The sequence below is a fragment of the Lepus europaeus genome, chromosome 8, assembly GCF_033115175.1.
Source record: "Lepus europaeus isolate LE1 chromosome 8, mLepTim1.pri, whole genome shotgun sequence".
Classification (NCBI taxonomy): Eukaryota; Metazoa; Chordata; class Mammalia; order Lagomorpha; family Leporidae; genus Lepus; species Lepus europaeus.
This window is the reverse complement of record NC_084834.1, coordinates 74,319,019-74,335,256: the sequence shown is the minus strand read 5'-3', so window position 1 is coordinate 74,335,256 and position 16,238 is coordinate 74,319,019. Positions and strand designations below refer to the sequence as shown.

Below are 16,238 nucleotides of genomic sequence, written 5' to 3'. Positions count from 1 at the left end.
AGGGGTGTCTTTACCACTAGGCTAAACTTCTGCATCAGAGATCATTATTTTTAATGAACTGTTGAAGTGGTTGTTGATGAATAGGCAAATTTATAAATAACGTTCTGGGCATCATAATTATACTATATCAAAAGTAAGTACATAACTATATAGTGAATGTACAGAAATGTCAATTCTCCTCTGTCTATATCAAGTTTGAGCTGCCATCTTTTGAATTTTACCTTTAATTCCTGCTGTGATGTAAGGGAAGAAGAGGTCACCAGCATCCGTGTTAAGTTTTGAATTTTCTCATCCTGTACTTTTTGAAGCAGATCTTTTTCATCCAAAAGTTGGGCCAATTGGTCTTTCTCCATTTCCTGGGCCCGAGTCTTTATATTTACCTAAATAATATACCACTGTTAATAACATATGTAGCTAGACGAAAATTTTTTAAGTGGCTTAATATTAAATTTGTATGTGAACTATGAGAATTTTATTGAAATAAAATATATCCTGCCTGAAGAACTCCAATATTTTCTCAAACTTAAAAGTAAAATCTGTATTTCTTCTCGTATCACTATTTTGTACTCCATGTCTAAGTTTATAATAATACTGTTAAAGCAAATCTATTAATTGCCTAAGAAAATTTGAATAATAGGCAGAGAAGTCATAAAAGTAGATAACTGAATGCCAATGGCAAAAGTATAGATGGTCTCACTTTGATTGTAAGGTTACTTACTAGCTTTTAGTTCATTTTTAGAAAGGTCACTAAGATGTAAGGTTTTTACAAATGGGATCACAATAGTTAAAATAAAAAAAATTAGAATGACATGTTGAATAGGCTATATTATTGGATTGCCATCTTTGGGTTAGAAGAAAAATACAGGAGAACATGAAAATACAGAAGGTAGGTCTGAGTAACTATACATGGTCTCTCTTTTTAACCGAATTCTCTATGTATTTGTGGAAAAATTTTGTAAAAAGCATCTGTACTTGATTCATTTGAAAATCTCAAATTTTGTCCTTTGGAAATGAAAAATACATTCTAAAATAATTTCAAGAAACAGCATTTTCTACTTTAGAGTAAATTCAACTAAAATTTTTGAGTTGACTCATTTTGAAGAAGTTTTGAACTTAGGTTGTGGCAACTCAGATACTGATGAACTAATAAGCCTGTGAGCATTTGGGCAGTTCTCCTTCCTAAATTGGTCCCTACTGTTTACCAAAATAAATGACTCATACATACCTCCTCTAATTGTCTTTTAAGATCTACTATTTCTTTTCTATATCTTTTCAGGAGAGCTTCATCACTTGACACTTCATTAACATAAGGAGTATTCTTCATATATTTAGCAGTGCTGGCAAACTGGGAAAGCAATATAAATTGTAAGGTGTTTAATCCTAAAACAGTTCTCATTTAATGAATAATGTTAATTAATGAATAACCTTAATAACATTAAGGTTAATTAATTAATAAAATTGAGGTTAATTAAAAAATTAATTAAATAATAATCTTAATAACATTAAGGTTTCTTACAGTCAAGTTTCTTAAAAAAAATCAATACTATGCCCAGTTGTCTTAACATTTTTGAATATACTGGGCATTCTAGATCCTTATATCAGTGCTGTGCAACTTTGGCTGATAGTTTTCAGGAGAGTAAGGAAAAAAAAAATCACCAACAGAAAACTTGCAAGTGCAAGCTTACTGGAATCTGCCCCTTAAGGTCTAGTGCAAATGCTCTCTCTACTCTGAAGCTCCACTTACAGCCAAAAGTATCTTCCCTTTGAATCCTATTCAACTTATCAGCCATCTAACAATTATTCCAAGAAATCATGTTGAAGACATATCTCATCTGCCCTACTGATTCTGAGAAGCACAGGACTATTCTTTTCTATCTTTGCATTGCTGACAGTATTTTGATCCAGTGTTCAACAGGAGACAGCCATTTAAAGCAATGTTTCTCAGGGTATTAGTACCGGAAATAACTTTAAGTGAGTATATCTTTTATATATTTCCTTTTTTTTTTTTTAAACAGAAAATGCAAATGTTAGGTTCAGCTAGCAGGAATTTAGTAAGTTAAGTACAATAATTATAATAAATCAATATAAATAATTACAAAAAATTAATCAAAAAGTGAGTTACTTAAAAATATCAAGAAAATAGCACTGGATGTGGCAAAAAAATTGGAAGTGGGATATAAATGACTGATTCCAGGATATGTCAGTTAATAAATGTACTTAATTTTAGGTTACATTTTTGATTTTTCCCCAAAATAAGTTCACATAAAAACTAAACTCACCTGGAGAGTAGTAAGCGTTTCATCAAAAGACACCGGAGTAATTGTGCAGATAATACGTGTTTTTGCATTTCCTCCCAAGGAATTCTGAAGAATTCGTGTTAATTTGCTATCCCGATAATTTATAAAACCACTTAGCAGGAAATGATTTGGGAAGAAAAAGATTAAGAATTTTTATATAATAAAAGTTGATTCTTAAAGTAGAACACTTAAACACAGTGTTATGATGCAGATCAAGATTACTAATAAAAGGACAGTGTTGTTAGTGAGGTGGGATAAGCTGTTGCCTGCAAATCCCCCATCAAAGCACTAAGTTGTGGCTGCTCTGCTTCTGACCCAGCTCCCTGCTGATGTGCCTAGGAAAGCACTGGAAGATGATCCAAACACTTGGATTCTTGCCTTCCAAGTGGGACATCTGGATGGAGTTCAGGCTCCCAGCTTCAGCCTGGCCCAGCCCCAGCCACTGAGGCCACTTGGGGAGTGAAGCAGAGGGTCCGAGATCTCTTAATCTGTCTCTCCCTTTCTATTATTCTGCCTTTCAAATAAACCTTTTAGAAAAATTACTAAGAGGGGCTGATGCTATGGTGCAGCAGGTTAAAGCCCTGGCCTGAAGTGCTGGCATCCCATATGGGAGCCAGTTCTAGTCCCAGCTGCTCCTCTTCCGATCCATCTCTCTGCTATGGCCTGGAATAGCAGTGGAAGATGGCCCAAGTCCTTGGGCCCCTGCACCCACATGGGAGACCCGGAAGAAGCTCCTGCCTTCAAATCAGCACAGCTCTGGCCGTTGCAGCCATCTGGTGAGTGAACCAGTAGATGGAGAACCTCTCTCTCTCTCTGTCTCTACCTCTTTCTGTAACTCTTTCAAATAAATAAAATAAATCTTTAAAAAAAATTACTAATGAAAGTTGAAAGTAAAATCAGTAGGTCACTCACATTCATAGGTGTAAGATACCATACTCAGAGGATCCTCTAACTTTTAAATATATGGAAGAAACATGCTGGAGTATTCCTAAAGTATTGCAGTTTTCAGGGTAATAAATGACTTAAGAACAGGAACACACTTACCCAACTTGTCCATCACTAAGTTTCTTGATCACCTGCCCCAAAATAAATAAGCTTCGATTTATATTGCAGCCTTCTTTGAGTCGTACACCTGTATTTATTAAATAAATATGAAAAACCAAAAAATCTATATTAGATGATAAACTTTTTATTAGCAATTTATCAGAAATTAAAGGGTCAGATGCTAACGTCTATTCTTTGGATTGGATCTGAGCCCACCTTTAATATAACTGGTAGGAGCTCTCTTCCCTCCCACCTGCTAGGTGGATCAGCAAGGTTAGCATCTAAGAAGAATAGCAAAAGAAAAAAATCACTAAGAAGAGGGAGGAAAAGCCTGTTTGCTAAAAGGGCACCTCTTAACTCCTTGGTTCAAACCTACTTTTTCCCCAAATATTTTAATATAGGCAACCATGGGCTTACAACCAAATCAGTTCCAGCTTCTTTTTTTTCAACTGTTAAAATAGCTTACATGGTTCATGAGTTTAAAATAAAAAAAGAGCACACTCCAAAAAGCACCTTCTACTTTCATCCCCACTTCAGTAAGTTCCTGTCCTTCCACTAGAAGCCACTGTCATTATTTTATTCTTCCAAAGAGCTTTAAAAATATTTGTCCATACAATTTATTTTCCCCTTTGTTTTTTTAAATCAAATAGTCACAGACTATATCCACTATCTTGTACTTTGCTTTTTTCACTTGGCAAAATTATCTTGGAAAAAGACTAGTATCTTTAAAGCTCTTTCTTATATTATACAATTCCACTATATGTACATATCAGAATTTGTTTATCCAGTTCCTCACTGAAGGACATGTAGGTTTTTGATCTATTGTTTATACAAAAAACACTGTTATAATAAAGCTGAACAGATGGCATTTCACAGGTACATTAGTTAGCTATTGCTGTAATATTGCTACTGACCAAGGCAGCATAAAACAACAAGCATTTACTTCTTGCTCATGTGTAAGGATGCAGCAGTTTGGTAAATGTAGGCCAGGCTCAGTTGAATGGCTCTACATTAGGCAATAGGATGAAGTGCCATCTGCTGTTCAAATCTTTCACCTTACTTGAATTAGTCACTCTTCTTATGGTATATGGCAAGAGTACAGAGTGAGCTAAAACATTTAAGCATTATGAAATATTTATTTATACCCTTTGTCCAATTTCCTATAGCTTATCAGCCTTTCTTTTAAAGCTTCTGGACCTTGTTTAATAATTAGAAAAGTTCTTTCTCATTGCAAGTTGACTTCCTTTAATTTTTATGGTTCTTCCTTTATGTTGAATTGCTTGAGCCATTTTTAATAGATTCCCTGCTGTACAGCAGTCATGCCTGAATCCAATTTATTATTATTTTTTTCCAAATAGCAATCTGCTCACAAATAATATGCATTTTCCTTGTAAACATGAAGGGTCATCTTCATTGCATTCTAAGTTCTAAATGAATCTGGGACTCTTGCTGTACCTGTTACTCTGTTTCACTGGACTGATGTTCACACACTAGAATCACATTGCTTTCATTACTATGGTGCTATAATGTCTTAAGATCTTATAGGGCTAAATTTCTACTCAGTGATCTTTTTCAAAATTTTCTTGGTTAGTCTTGCCTATTTTGAAGTGTACATATAAAATGTACTTTTCATATTTTTATTTGGATTGTTAAATCTAGAAATTAATATAGATAGGCTGGGACAACTTTGTGATTTTGAATCTTCCTATCCATTTTTGGGGCATTTCCCACTTTTCAAAGCATTTTGTATCCTTTAGGTCTGATGAAGCTTTCCTTACAACAGTCCTATGTCATTTTTGTGCCAAGGTAATACATTTTTCAAGTTATTCCAAAATGAGTCATTTTGTCCCTGTGCATTATAACTGGTTTAGCTTATGAGAGCTACTAATATCTCTAAAGTAAATTTATTACCTTCCTTTATTTATTTCTTTATTGGGTTTTTTGGCTTTCCACTTATTCTATTATGTGGATATGGAGAATTGGACAAATTACATGCCCAGTCTTCCTCTAAAAAATTAAATCCCAAATAGCTAAATCTGGCACCAATCTTGATATTCTCCCCTAGATGAATAGAATGAATGGCATGTAACGCTGTTTTTCATATACTAAAAAAATATTCTTGGACTGATTTTGGATACTGCTCTTTTGGTGCATACCATGGTCATCTATAACCTTTGAGATTCAGTCCATATAAATTTTGGAAGAGCAAAGATGTCACAAAACATTTTGCATATGTGGTAATAAGGATTCTGCAACCCTACAATCAGAACGTTAGTACTGGAAGAACACTTCCCATTAACTTTCTTTTCTTTCTTAATCTTTTTAGGAATTATGAAGATTTAGATAGCTTTCACAGTACCCCCATGGACTTTTCAGCTACATAATCCTATCAATTACAAGGTTTTAAGTTTTTAAATGATGTTAAAGTAGCCCAACATAAACAATTAGCCAGATAATAGATGCTAATTTTTATGTTAGAGACTTTTGTCAAAAATTATTATTATTTAGAAACCTTATCAGTTTGTAAAAATACTTTGTCGGTCCCCCCCACTTTTTTTTAGCCAATAAAAGAATAGGAAGAAGACACCAAGACTAATGTATTTCATGGGTTTTCATTACCTTCAGCTCCTGTTTGAGCAGCTCTCTCACTGCCTGCAAGATCAACCAAATTCTGCAAGATAGATGAAAATAAATCTTTAGGAAGGGTAATTTGAAATAGTAAAATTCAAACTACTGACAGGACATTTTAAATATATGGCATATCTGAATATCCCATCTGTATCCTTATCCCCTATCTCACTGTTTAGGCATTTCCCTTTCTCTCTGACTTGGACTGGTCTGCACACTTTGTTACCTCCTATTTTTTGCATCCTCTATAATGCTGACAGACTTTTGTTTCCTACACTAAATCCAAAATTCCACCATGACAAACATGATTCTTTACAACTTGGCACATGTAACAGCAGTTTTTGTTGTCCCTTTTGTTTAATTAGTACTATTGTCCTAGTATGCCCTTAATCCTTTTTCAGGAACAAACTATTCAAGCTAAGATCTAATGAAAAAGAGGAAGCCAGTCATGTCAAGACCAAGGGAAACTGTACTTTAGATAGGACACGAAGCAGAATGTGCTTGGTGTGTTTTACTCAAGAAAGAGAGGGGCTGGTGTTATGGTGCAGGGGTTAAACTGCTGCTTGGAACGCTCGCATATCATGTAGAAGTGCTGTTTCAAGTCCCAGCTGCTCCTTATCCAGCTTCCTGCTAATTAGCCTGGGAAGGCAGTGGATAATGGCTCAAGTTCTTAGGTCCCTGTCACCCACGTAGGACATTTGGAGTTCCTGGCTCCTGGCATTTGCCTGGGCCCAGCTGTGGCCACTGTATGATTCTGGGGAATGAACCAGTGGATGATGGATCTCTTTGTCGCTCTTTCAAAAATAATCTAGAAAGGGTACTGTGGTACAGTTGGTAAAGTGAAGATAGTAAAGACTAAAAAAGATAAATAGGTAGGGCCAGATTATACAAGATTTTATAAGCAAGATCAATTAACTCTGAATTTTCTAAATGCACTGGAAATGCATTGGAGGGTTTATGAAAGGTAACTACAGAACCTGATTTAACTTTCTAAAGTACCAACTCTGGGTGGAGAATGGATTGAAAAGAGGCGTGAGAGGTTGGGGGCTGGCGCTGTGGTGCAGCGAGTTAAAAGCCCTGGCCTGAAGCGCCAGCATCCCATATGGGCACCGGCTCTAGTCCCGGCTGCTCCTCTTCTGATTATCTCTCTGCTGTGGCCTGGGATAGCAGTAGAAGATGGCCCAAGTCCTTGGGCCCCTACACCCACATGGGGAGACCCGGAAGAAGCTCCTGGCTCCTGGCTTTGGATTGGCATAGCTCCGGCCGTTGAGGCCATCTGGAGAATGAACCAGCGGATGGAAGACCTCTCTCTCTGTCTCTCCTCTCTCTGTGTAACTCTGACTTTCAAATAAATAAATAAATCTTAAAAGAAAAAAAAAGAAGCTATGAATGAGAACTCAGAGACTGTGAGTAAGTATGTGGCAGTCATTGACAAAGAAATGATGACAGAATGTCTGTGAGCAAGAATTTGAAATAACGAAAGGCTATAGAAGACTCCCAGGATTTTGTTAGAAGACACAGAAAGGACCAGGGAAGGATCAGAGCTAAGCGAATGTGGCTATTTTCATCATTCCAAGGCCAGGAGACCATCAGGAAGCAACAGAAGATGACTCCCTGGGGAATATTCTTTCCAGGATTATTATAGTAAGTGGGAAGCTGAAGGGCTGGCCCAGAAACACGGTCTACAGATGGCATAATTTAAATTTTCTCTTAATAGTTTGGTTTTAAAACTCCAGACATACTCAGTGATCAAGGGATTTGAGAAAAATCACCAAAGAGATACCTGAGTTATGTTGGGATTATTAAAATCCAAATTATTAAAAATTAAAATTATAGGGAATTATCACAGACTAGGATGGGAAAACAAAACAGGTTAGATTTTGTTTCTTTGCTGTTAAACAAGATGAAAGTCTACTAAAAAAGTGACATGCTTTAACAGCCAAAGAAGTACAATGAATTTAGGACTGGATACTTTTACGTAACATAAAAATGAATAAGCTTTGTATTTTCTTATTGTAAAGAAGAAAAAACTTGAATAATATCATTTATGTTTTAATCATCCTACCTAGATTTTTGTTGATCACACGAATCTAAAATTATATGAGCTGAGATTAAAAAAATTCTCAAATTCTAAAATTAAACACTTCAGTGTGTCTAGAAAGAAAAATCCTGCTTTGTTGGTGGTTAGGCAAAGCCTCAGCCTCAGCCTCACCTTTTTCAGTTCCTACATCTAAATTTTAGGAAAGCAGCCATAATCTAACAGGAAGAAGGATTTTCTGCCTTCTTCTTCCTGAAATATTTCAGCTAGGAATCTGATACTACTGACAAGACTAGGTAAACTGCCAATTTGAAGATTTTATTTTCCTATTTAGTTAACAATTATTGAACCAAATATCTAGCAGCTACATTAAATTGTGTTGGCTTCCATGGTGCATCATGATGGTTCTGTAATACTCACCAAATGGGAAACCTTGATAGACCCTTCACAATTAGATGGCTCGCCTTTTTCTCTGCTTTCTAAAATCTGCACAGAAAAGACAACTTGTAAAAAAATTAGTGCATTCTTATGTGGAAAGAACAATAGAAAAATAAAATTACCTACCATCCTAAAAATAGTATGAGAACGACTGCTTCTTTGATTCATTTTGGTAATTCCATAATGTCTGTTCTCTGTAAAAAGGGTTAGATTTTAGCAACATAATATATTAAAGACTAAAGGAAAACATTAATTTTTTAGTCTATTAATAAAAGGTGTGATTGGAAGACTATTTTGTTGTAATAATTTAAAGTGTGATTTATAAGTTTTTTTTTGAATGTTCTGAAAAATAAGAGTACAACATAGTCTTACTTTCTCCTTTTGTTATCCATTTCAAAGCCATTTCTGATGTATAAACAACTTCTTCGGTAAGATCAGCAACATATACATTCCTCTGAAACAAGTTTAATTTTGGAAGGATTAGAGAAATAGGCGTCACACAAAAGATGCGAACTACCATAGATTCACTTGTGGAAGTTAAAAGTAGAATATGGAATCATTATTTCCAAGCACATTTATTTCCTATACCAAAGCACACCAAATTCTAATCTATTTTGATCTTGCTATTTTTAGGCACTTAGCTCAAAATATTAGAGCTATCTATATTTTAAAATTATACATAGATACTGCTTAAAATATGGATCTCTATAACAAAAAGACTAACCACAGAAATAGGAGATGCTTAAAAAAAATAGGAATTAAAGGTAAATATTCAAGAACAATAATCCTCTCAACTGAGACTGTATTAAAGCCACCATAACCCTGTTACTTACATTGATGTCCTCCCGAATTATTAAAGGCTTCATTTTTTCAGTGTTACAGAGTAAATCTGTAATGGTTTCATTGTATATCTCCATGTAAGACACACGCAGAAGAAATTCCCTATCAGGGAACTAACAGGAAAAATAATGTGAAAACATAGGAAAGCATCCATTTATAAAAACGTAAAATTGAATGCTTAAGTGCTAAAACTAAAGCATTAAGAAGGGAAATTATTTCTATACAAAAAGCACGATTCATGGTTCCTACTGACAATAATAAATGCAAAGATACAGAAGCTCTGTTTCAAAAATAGTAACAAGTATGCTATGATGAAATTCTGAGAGCACCTAGTCCAACTCTCTAGGCTCAAAATAAAACCGCACCAGTGAATTTTATCTTCATATAACTATTAATTTAAAACCAACTCTTACCTAATTAGGTTGTATATTTGGTCATCTTCTCTTTTACCTACTTCTATTTTTTATTGTTCTATAATAAACACCAATAGATAAACAAAAGCAAGGAGGAGCTAACGACTTTGAAACGATTTTCCTGGTACTTAATGCTTAGTTTTTATTGAGATTATTACTGTTGCAGGATTTAAGAGAAAGAATTTTAAATTCTAAAAAGGTAATATGCCATGTCTTCCTTCTTTCTCCAAGGAACTTAAGTGAAAATCTACCTCTAGTCATCATTACAAGAGAAAAACACAAGATTATTATCTAAATCTAATCGTTGCTTTTCCCTGTATATACTATGAATTCAGCTAGCTTAGTTACCTTCTTAATTTTTTGGAAAATGTCATGAATTGCCCTGGGTATAACTCCCAAACAGTCTTCTGAACCCATCATTGTGTGTGTTTTTCCTGAAGCAGTCTGCCCATAGGCAAATATGGTACCTGCAAGAACAAAGCACACCCATGCAAGATTAAAATAAGTCTACACCAGGTAAAGCTATCGATGTGTTGAACAAATATCCAAGACTAAAATGTCATACAGCATTAAGTGAATACAAACCATTATAGCCTTGTATGGCAGAGTCAATGATTGGTACTGCTATTTCCTCATACACATTTTTTGTGGTTTCATTACTGTGAAAGACACGATCTAAACACACATACAAAAAAAAAAAAAAAAGACACAGAAATTAAACAAATCAACTGTAACTTCTTCCTGAATTATTAATTACCCCCCCCCAAACAAAATTGTCAAGATCTATGATAAAATATTTAAGACTCAGTATTTTCTGGTTTTCTGTAAGTATGCTTCCCTAAGGTAAAATGTGTTGGCTCTCACATACAAAAAAATACACCACAAGTCAACTACCCTATGTGTCTGCAAGTAACAGGACATAGTGGTTGCTTAAGGGGCCTTGGAACCTGACTAAGTGCAAATCCTGGTTCTGCCACTTATAAGCTGTGTGGCCTTGAGCAAGGTGGTTACTGTCTCCACACCTCTGCCCCTTTAGGCAAATGAGCATATATTATTTTTCTGATAGACTTCTTATGGGCATCTAGTTAATACTTAGAAAATTATTGGAGAAATTTTTAATTTTTAAAATATATCTAACTAGAAGGCTTAGCTCAAACTAAATCAAGGATTGCAGACATTTGGGGGGAGAAAGTGCCAAAGTTAGAGGTAATGAGCAGTCGTCTAGCAGCCAAAGGCTGGGTTTAGGTTAGCATTTGTACTAATGAGTTCACCAGACTGGAGTCTGAGTCTCTGCTTTCATTAACTCACTAAAAACAGACCACTCTTTCAGTGGTGGCATCACAATAAAAAGTTCACAGAAAATGGATTTATACATCTAGTAGAGAAATGTACTGGCTTACAGTAAGAAATTCAGTAATCACTGCCACACAACTGACCAGTTGGCCTAAGTAAATGGGACACTGGAAGTCCAGGTGAAGCCTGCTTAGCGGTCGTGCCTTCAGAGTAAAGGGAGTGACTCAAGTCTTAATGCCATCCACCTCATGCCAGTGGATGAGTCCAAAGCTCAATGGGCACTATAGGCACCAAAAACCTATAGCACCTGAGTCTGAATGTGTGGGCATCCTTTATTCTTGGTCTTAGAATCTCTAGCACATATTGTTTTACCTTTCAAAAAATTACATTCATATTACCGAAGACTCCTTTACCTGGAGTCATTTTGCTTTTTCTCTCCTATATATCTCTGCTATAAACGTTGTAGGTTGGCTTCTAGCTTTCCACTAAGGTGACACTCTAATTACTCCATGCCTAAGGCTGTCTGGTGGACCTCACTATTGCTCTGCGACGCCTCAGCAGTAACATGGTGGGGTGGCTACAACACAGACAGTATCCTGAGTCTTCCACTTGCCGGCTCTCTGACTCTGGGCCTCTGTACCTCAGCTCTGTTAAAATGAGGAAAGCAACAGTACCTGCTACACAGACTGGTTAAGAGGATTAAATAAATTAACATACATAAGACTTAGAAAGTATCTGTCACATCATTAGCACCATGTATATGTTAAGTCAATAAGGAAATCAACCTATGACCTCCGAGGCCCGCAGGTCCTTTTGGCTGTCAATCATCCTTCAGGTCTGCAGACACCCAGACTAAGTTAGATCCCTTTAAGTAAACTCCCACAAGCTTATTTCATCCCAAGTTTAGTGCCTTTCCTTCTACCATACAAGAAGCTCCACCAAAGTGGGGGTGAGTTCCTGGTGAATTCCAGCAAAAGCATACATTAAGCTGAAAGCTCTTAAAGAGGACTTGCCAAGTAACATACTTTGGGCTCATGGAGTTTCAGATCACTAATGAATAAGAGGACAGAATGTCACTTTCAGTCATGAGGTACTATGGTTTTAACTGAATTTCAAATATTAATTTATTATTTTACTCTTCATATACAATGGATAAACAATTTGTTTCCAGTGAAGTGGTATTGATATGTAACAACAAATCTAATATTCCTGATAAGTCTTTTGCACTTTCATTACTGAATAGATAACTAGTTTCTGATGCCATTGTACGCTTACCAAAACTGAAGGATTTACTCCCATCAACTTGATAAATAGCATTATTGTCAGTTTTCCAGTAGACTTGAGTAGCCTCACCAAGTTCTTCCTCTCTGAAAGAATAAAAACACTGCATTTTAGCATAACTGGTAACAGCAGTCATGTTATAGGAAGGATCACCTGAAATACTTCATCTTCCAGAGTATTTTAAAATAGGGTAGTAACATATTACATATAATAGGAAACCAACCTTGGAAGGTTTGACTCTCTTAGGCTGGGCTTCAACAAACTCCTTCCTTTGCTCACATCCTCTCCCTCAATCCTGGCATTGAAGGGAGTCACAGACCAACCCTGACAATGTCCCCCTTGCTAACACCCTTAAAAACCTTTTGGGACCTTCTGAAATCCTTAGCACAAGGCACAAGATCCCTGGATCATATTCTCTCTTAAAAGTCATCTTTCTCTAAATTCCAACACATACCCTAAGCTCTACACAAACCAACCCATCTGAAGGTCTCCCTAAAACCACAGACCTAAGCTGTGTGTGCCTGGAATCCCATGACTTTCCTTTCATCGGAATAACTGGCCTATCCTTCCATTCCCAAACAGTGTCAGCACTTTCCTGACACCAGCCTACTGCACGCACCCAGACTGTCGTCTCTCTGATGGGCTCACGACTCCAGCAAACATCCCTCACCTGCCCATCACAAGGCCTGCCACAAAGTACTGCACTGATTCCCTTGTGTAGCTGTCTTCTCCCACATGAGCTCCTTACAAACAAGAACTTCGCAGTCTGCACACTGTCACTGATGCAACACTGAGTGGCGGTGAACAATAATTTCTCAAATACAAAAAAACGTTAGCATTCCGGGCCGAGGGCCAGAGGCTAGGAAGTGCAAAGGCTTCATTTATTTCCTTTCCTGCTTCTCTCCGCAGCATACCGTCACCCAACGTTCAGTTTATTTTGTTTCCCCAGTGAAAAGATGAGAGATGAACAGAGTAACGACCGTGGAGACCGTTCAGCATGCAAATCAAAGTCCATATTCACAAATATTCACTCAGTGAAGGGGGTCTTCAGCGCCTGCAGAATGCAACGCGAGCAGCGGACGAGCCCTCGCCCTCAGGGAGGTCGGGGGCAGGCAGACGGCTGTAAAATGACTGACCGACGGTGACAGGAAGCCAGTCTCCCACAGGACCTCGCCAGGGCGTGCGGTGGGGCCGGGAGCGAGCAGCCGGGAAAGCCGGCGCTGCGCAGGCCGACGGCCTTCTCCCTCAGCGAACCCGAATTAGCAGCCTAAAAGGGGTCACGCGGCTGGAATGTGTCTTCTAAATCTCGGATCCTTCCCGGTCACTTTACACACCGCGGCACGAAGCGGGCGAGCGGGAGCGACCGCGGAGCCGGGAAGCCGCGGCTCTGCGAAACCACCGCGTGTCCCGGCCCCCTTACCTGCTGTTGAGCGGCCGCACTCGCACGCAGACGGCCACGGCTGCTTCCTCCGCCATCCCGCCAGGCCGCGTCTCCAAGGACCGTGAAGACGCTCCGCTCGGCAGGAGCTTCTAGGCCGAGAGCCGCCCCGCCTTCAAGTTTAAAATTTCCCAAACGCCGCGTCCGATTGAGCCGCGGCCTCGTGACGTCACGGCGCGTTCCATCAGCGGCGCGGCGCGGGGGAGCGCCAGGCTGAAGGCGCGCCCACAGCTAGAGGGCGGAGGAGTTCGAAGGGCGCGGAGGAGGCGGTCGCAGGGAGGGGTTGCAGGGAGCTGGCGGAGTCGTCCTGGTAATAGCTGGGATATCTGTTATCTGCTAAGAGACGCTCGGCACCATTCTCCCACTCGCCTAGGAGCGGCTTGCAATATGTATCAGAAATGAGGCAGGTATTTATTTTTCCCGAAGAAGGATACTACTACACTATTAATGAAAAAACTCACTTTCCAATTCATAAACCCAAGAAGCTTGTGCTCCTCAGAAACTTTCAGGTTAGGTTTTTTTTTTTTTTTCTTCTATTACTCCTGTTTCTATTGCCTGTAAGTTCTTAAGAGGCCTAGGGGAAAGAGTTACTTATGAATGGAAAAATTCAGTTAGTGGTGTGTTGAAAGTTTTATTAACCGAAAAGGGAAAGTGATCCTAAATAATTCTTTCTCAGAAAGAAGGTGTAGTTTTCCTTTGTTTTAAATATGTGTCACAGTAAAGAGGTAACATTTTCTTTAGGAGTGATTTCAGTGTCTCCGCTCTCATTTTTGATTAAGGATCATTTCCTTCACCAAAAATATGGCCTGCACTTTCTAATAATTGTTCATTATTTAGAGGCGTCTACTGATTTAGTAAAGCTGTTTAGGAATGTAATTTGTCAATATCAATAAAACCAAAGACATATGCTCTTTATGTAGGCAATGCTACTCTTAGGAGTTTATATGTAGGGACTGGTGCTGTGGCACAGGGTTTAAGCCACACTTGCAATGCTGGCATCCCATTTTGGAGTGCTGGTTTGAGTTCTGAGTGCTGCACACTTCCAATCCAACTTCCTGCTGATGTGCCTGGGAAAGCACCAGAAGATGGCCCAGGTATTTGGGCCCCTGCCACCCATGTCAGAGACCCAGATGGAGTTACTGGCTCATAGCCCAGGCTTGGCCCATGCCTGGCAGTTTTGGCCATTTGACGAGTGAACCAGCAAACGGCAGATCTCTCTGTCTCTCCCTCTTTCTCTGTTACTCTGCCTTTCAAGTAAATAAGGAAATAAATCTTTAAAAAAGTATATCTAGATATATTTGAAGAAATCTGTACAATATGCACAAAGACTACTAATTTCAGCATTGGTTACAGGAATAAATGACAAAACACGTTTAATGCCAATAAATATGAAACAAGTTTAATGGATGGTACCATATCTATAGCTAGTGGAAAGCTTGTAGCCAGTTAAAAGAATGATACAGCTCTTTATGTGTGCCTTAGAAAGCTATCTAAGATGTTTCACAGATGGTCCTATTTTATGTTTGTAAAGGGTATTTATATGTTTAGCTATGCATACATAGTTTCTAAAGAGATACTCAGAATATGTTTAATTTCCTTAAGGGGAGTGAGAGAATAGATCCATCTTTCACTCTATTATTTTATAATTAATAACACTTTTAACCACATAAATGCTACGTAGTTGCTTTCAATTGAAATAAACTTGTTCATAGATAAGGATAATAAGTAAAAGTGTCTAATCATTCAAGATTTGTTTTGGTTAACCAGCTATGAGCTGTAGAGTTTTTTTTTATTGCTAAACTGTGAAGACGTTGGGCTGTAGCTAATAAGATAATACAGTTAGTGAAGGTATATTTTAACATTTTTTAGAATTAGTGATGGGCAAATACTGCATAGTTGAAGCGAAGGAGCCTCTGAGGAGGAAGACAGGACGTGTAATCATGAACGTCTGTGACAAGATGAGAGGCCTGACTCCAGTGCAGAGAAGAGGCACTGGTCGCCCACAGTTGCACTTGCTACCACGGCTTTGCGGTCACCCCAACAGGTAACACTGAGGATTTACTCTCTGGACCAGGCTCTCTTTTGCATGCTCTATATCCATGTTTTCATCTCACTTTCTAAATTGATTCATCTTGCGCCAAATAGAGCTCTAGGCTCAGGAGGCTCTACCATGAACTGCATAGACAAGTCATTTCCTCTGATAGAGCTGTGAGTTGCTTAGAAGAGATGGATAATGCGCACGAATCAAGCTCCTCTCTCTTTCTCCATGCTGATGAGTATTGTGAGGAAAAATGAAATGGAATCAGAACAGAGAGTGATACGATTGGAGTAGTGGTGCTAATGTTTATGAAACATTCTTGTGGCACAAAGCAGAAAATACCAAATAGCCATATAAGTAAAATCTGATGGGAGCAGAAGCCACTTTAGATGGGATGTTCAAAAAAGGCATAGGGAGGTGACCTCTGAGGACATAGCTATATGATAAGAATTGGCCAAACTTTGGAGGTGGTAAGAGAGACGGCTTACAG

The 16,238-nt window shown here is 38.1% G+C and overlaps 1 protein-coding gene across 2 annotated transcripts in view; it reads right to left on the bottom strand.

Moving 5' to 3' along the window:
* Positions 1–13,816, bottom strand: part of CENPE (centromere protein E) — an 85,732-nt gene extending 71,916 nt beyond the window's left edge. For both annotated transcript variants that reach the window (XM_062199797.1, XM_062199798.1), the window contains exons 1-13: positions 13,693–13,816; positions 12,267–12,358; positions 10,284–10,373; positions 10,047–10,165; positions 9,279–9,398; positions 8,818–8,899; positions 8,572–8,639; positions 8,428–8,493; positions 5,961–6,012; positions 3,342–3,429; positions 2,280–2,409; positions 1,226–1,345; positions 222–380 (exon numbers count right to left, since the gene is read on the bottom strand). In XM_062199797.1, coding sequence (XP_062055781.1) covers positions 222–380; positions 1,226–1,345; positions 2,280–2,409; positions 3,342–3,429; positions 5,961–6,012; positions 8,428–8,493; positions 8,572–8,639; positions 8,818–8,899; positions 9,279–9,398; positions 10,047–10,165; positions 10,284–10,373; positions 12,267–12,358; positions 13,693–13,748 — 1,242 coding nt within the window. In that variant the 5' untranslated portion in view covers positions 13,749–13,816. The remainder of the gene's footprint in view (positions 1–221; positions 381–1,225; positions 1,346–2,279; positions 2,410–3,341; positions 3,430–5,960; positions 6,013–8,427; positions 8,494–8,571; positions 8,640–8,817; positions 8,900–9,278; positions 9,399–10,046; positions 10,166–10,283; positions 10,374–12,266; positions 12,359–13,692) is intronic.
* Positions 13,817–16,238: the final 2,422 nt, after the last annotated feature.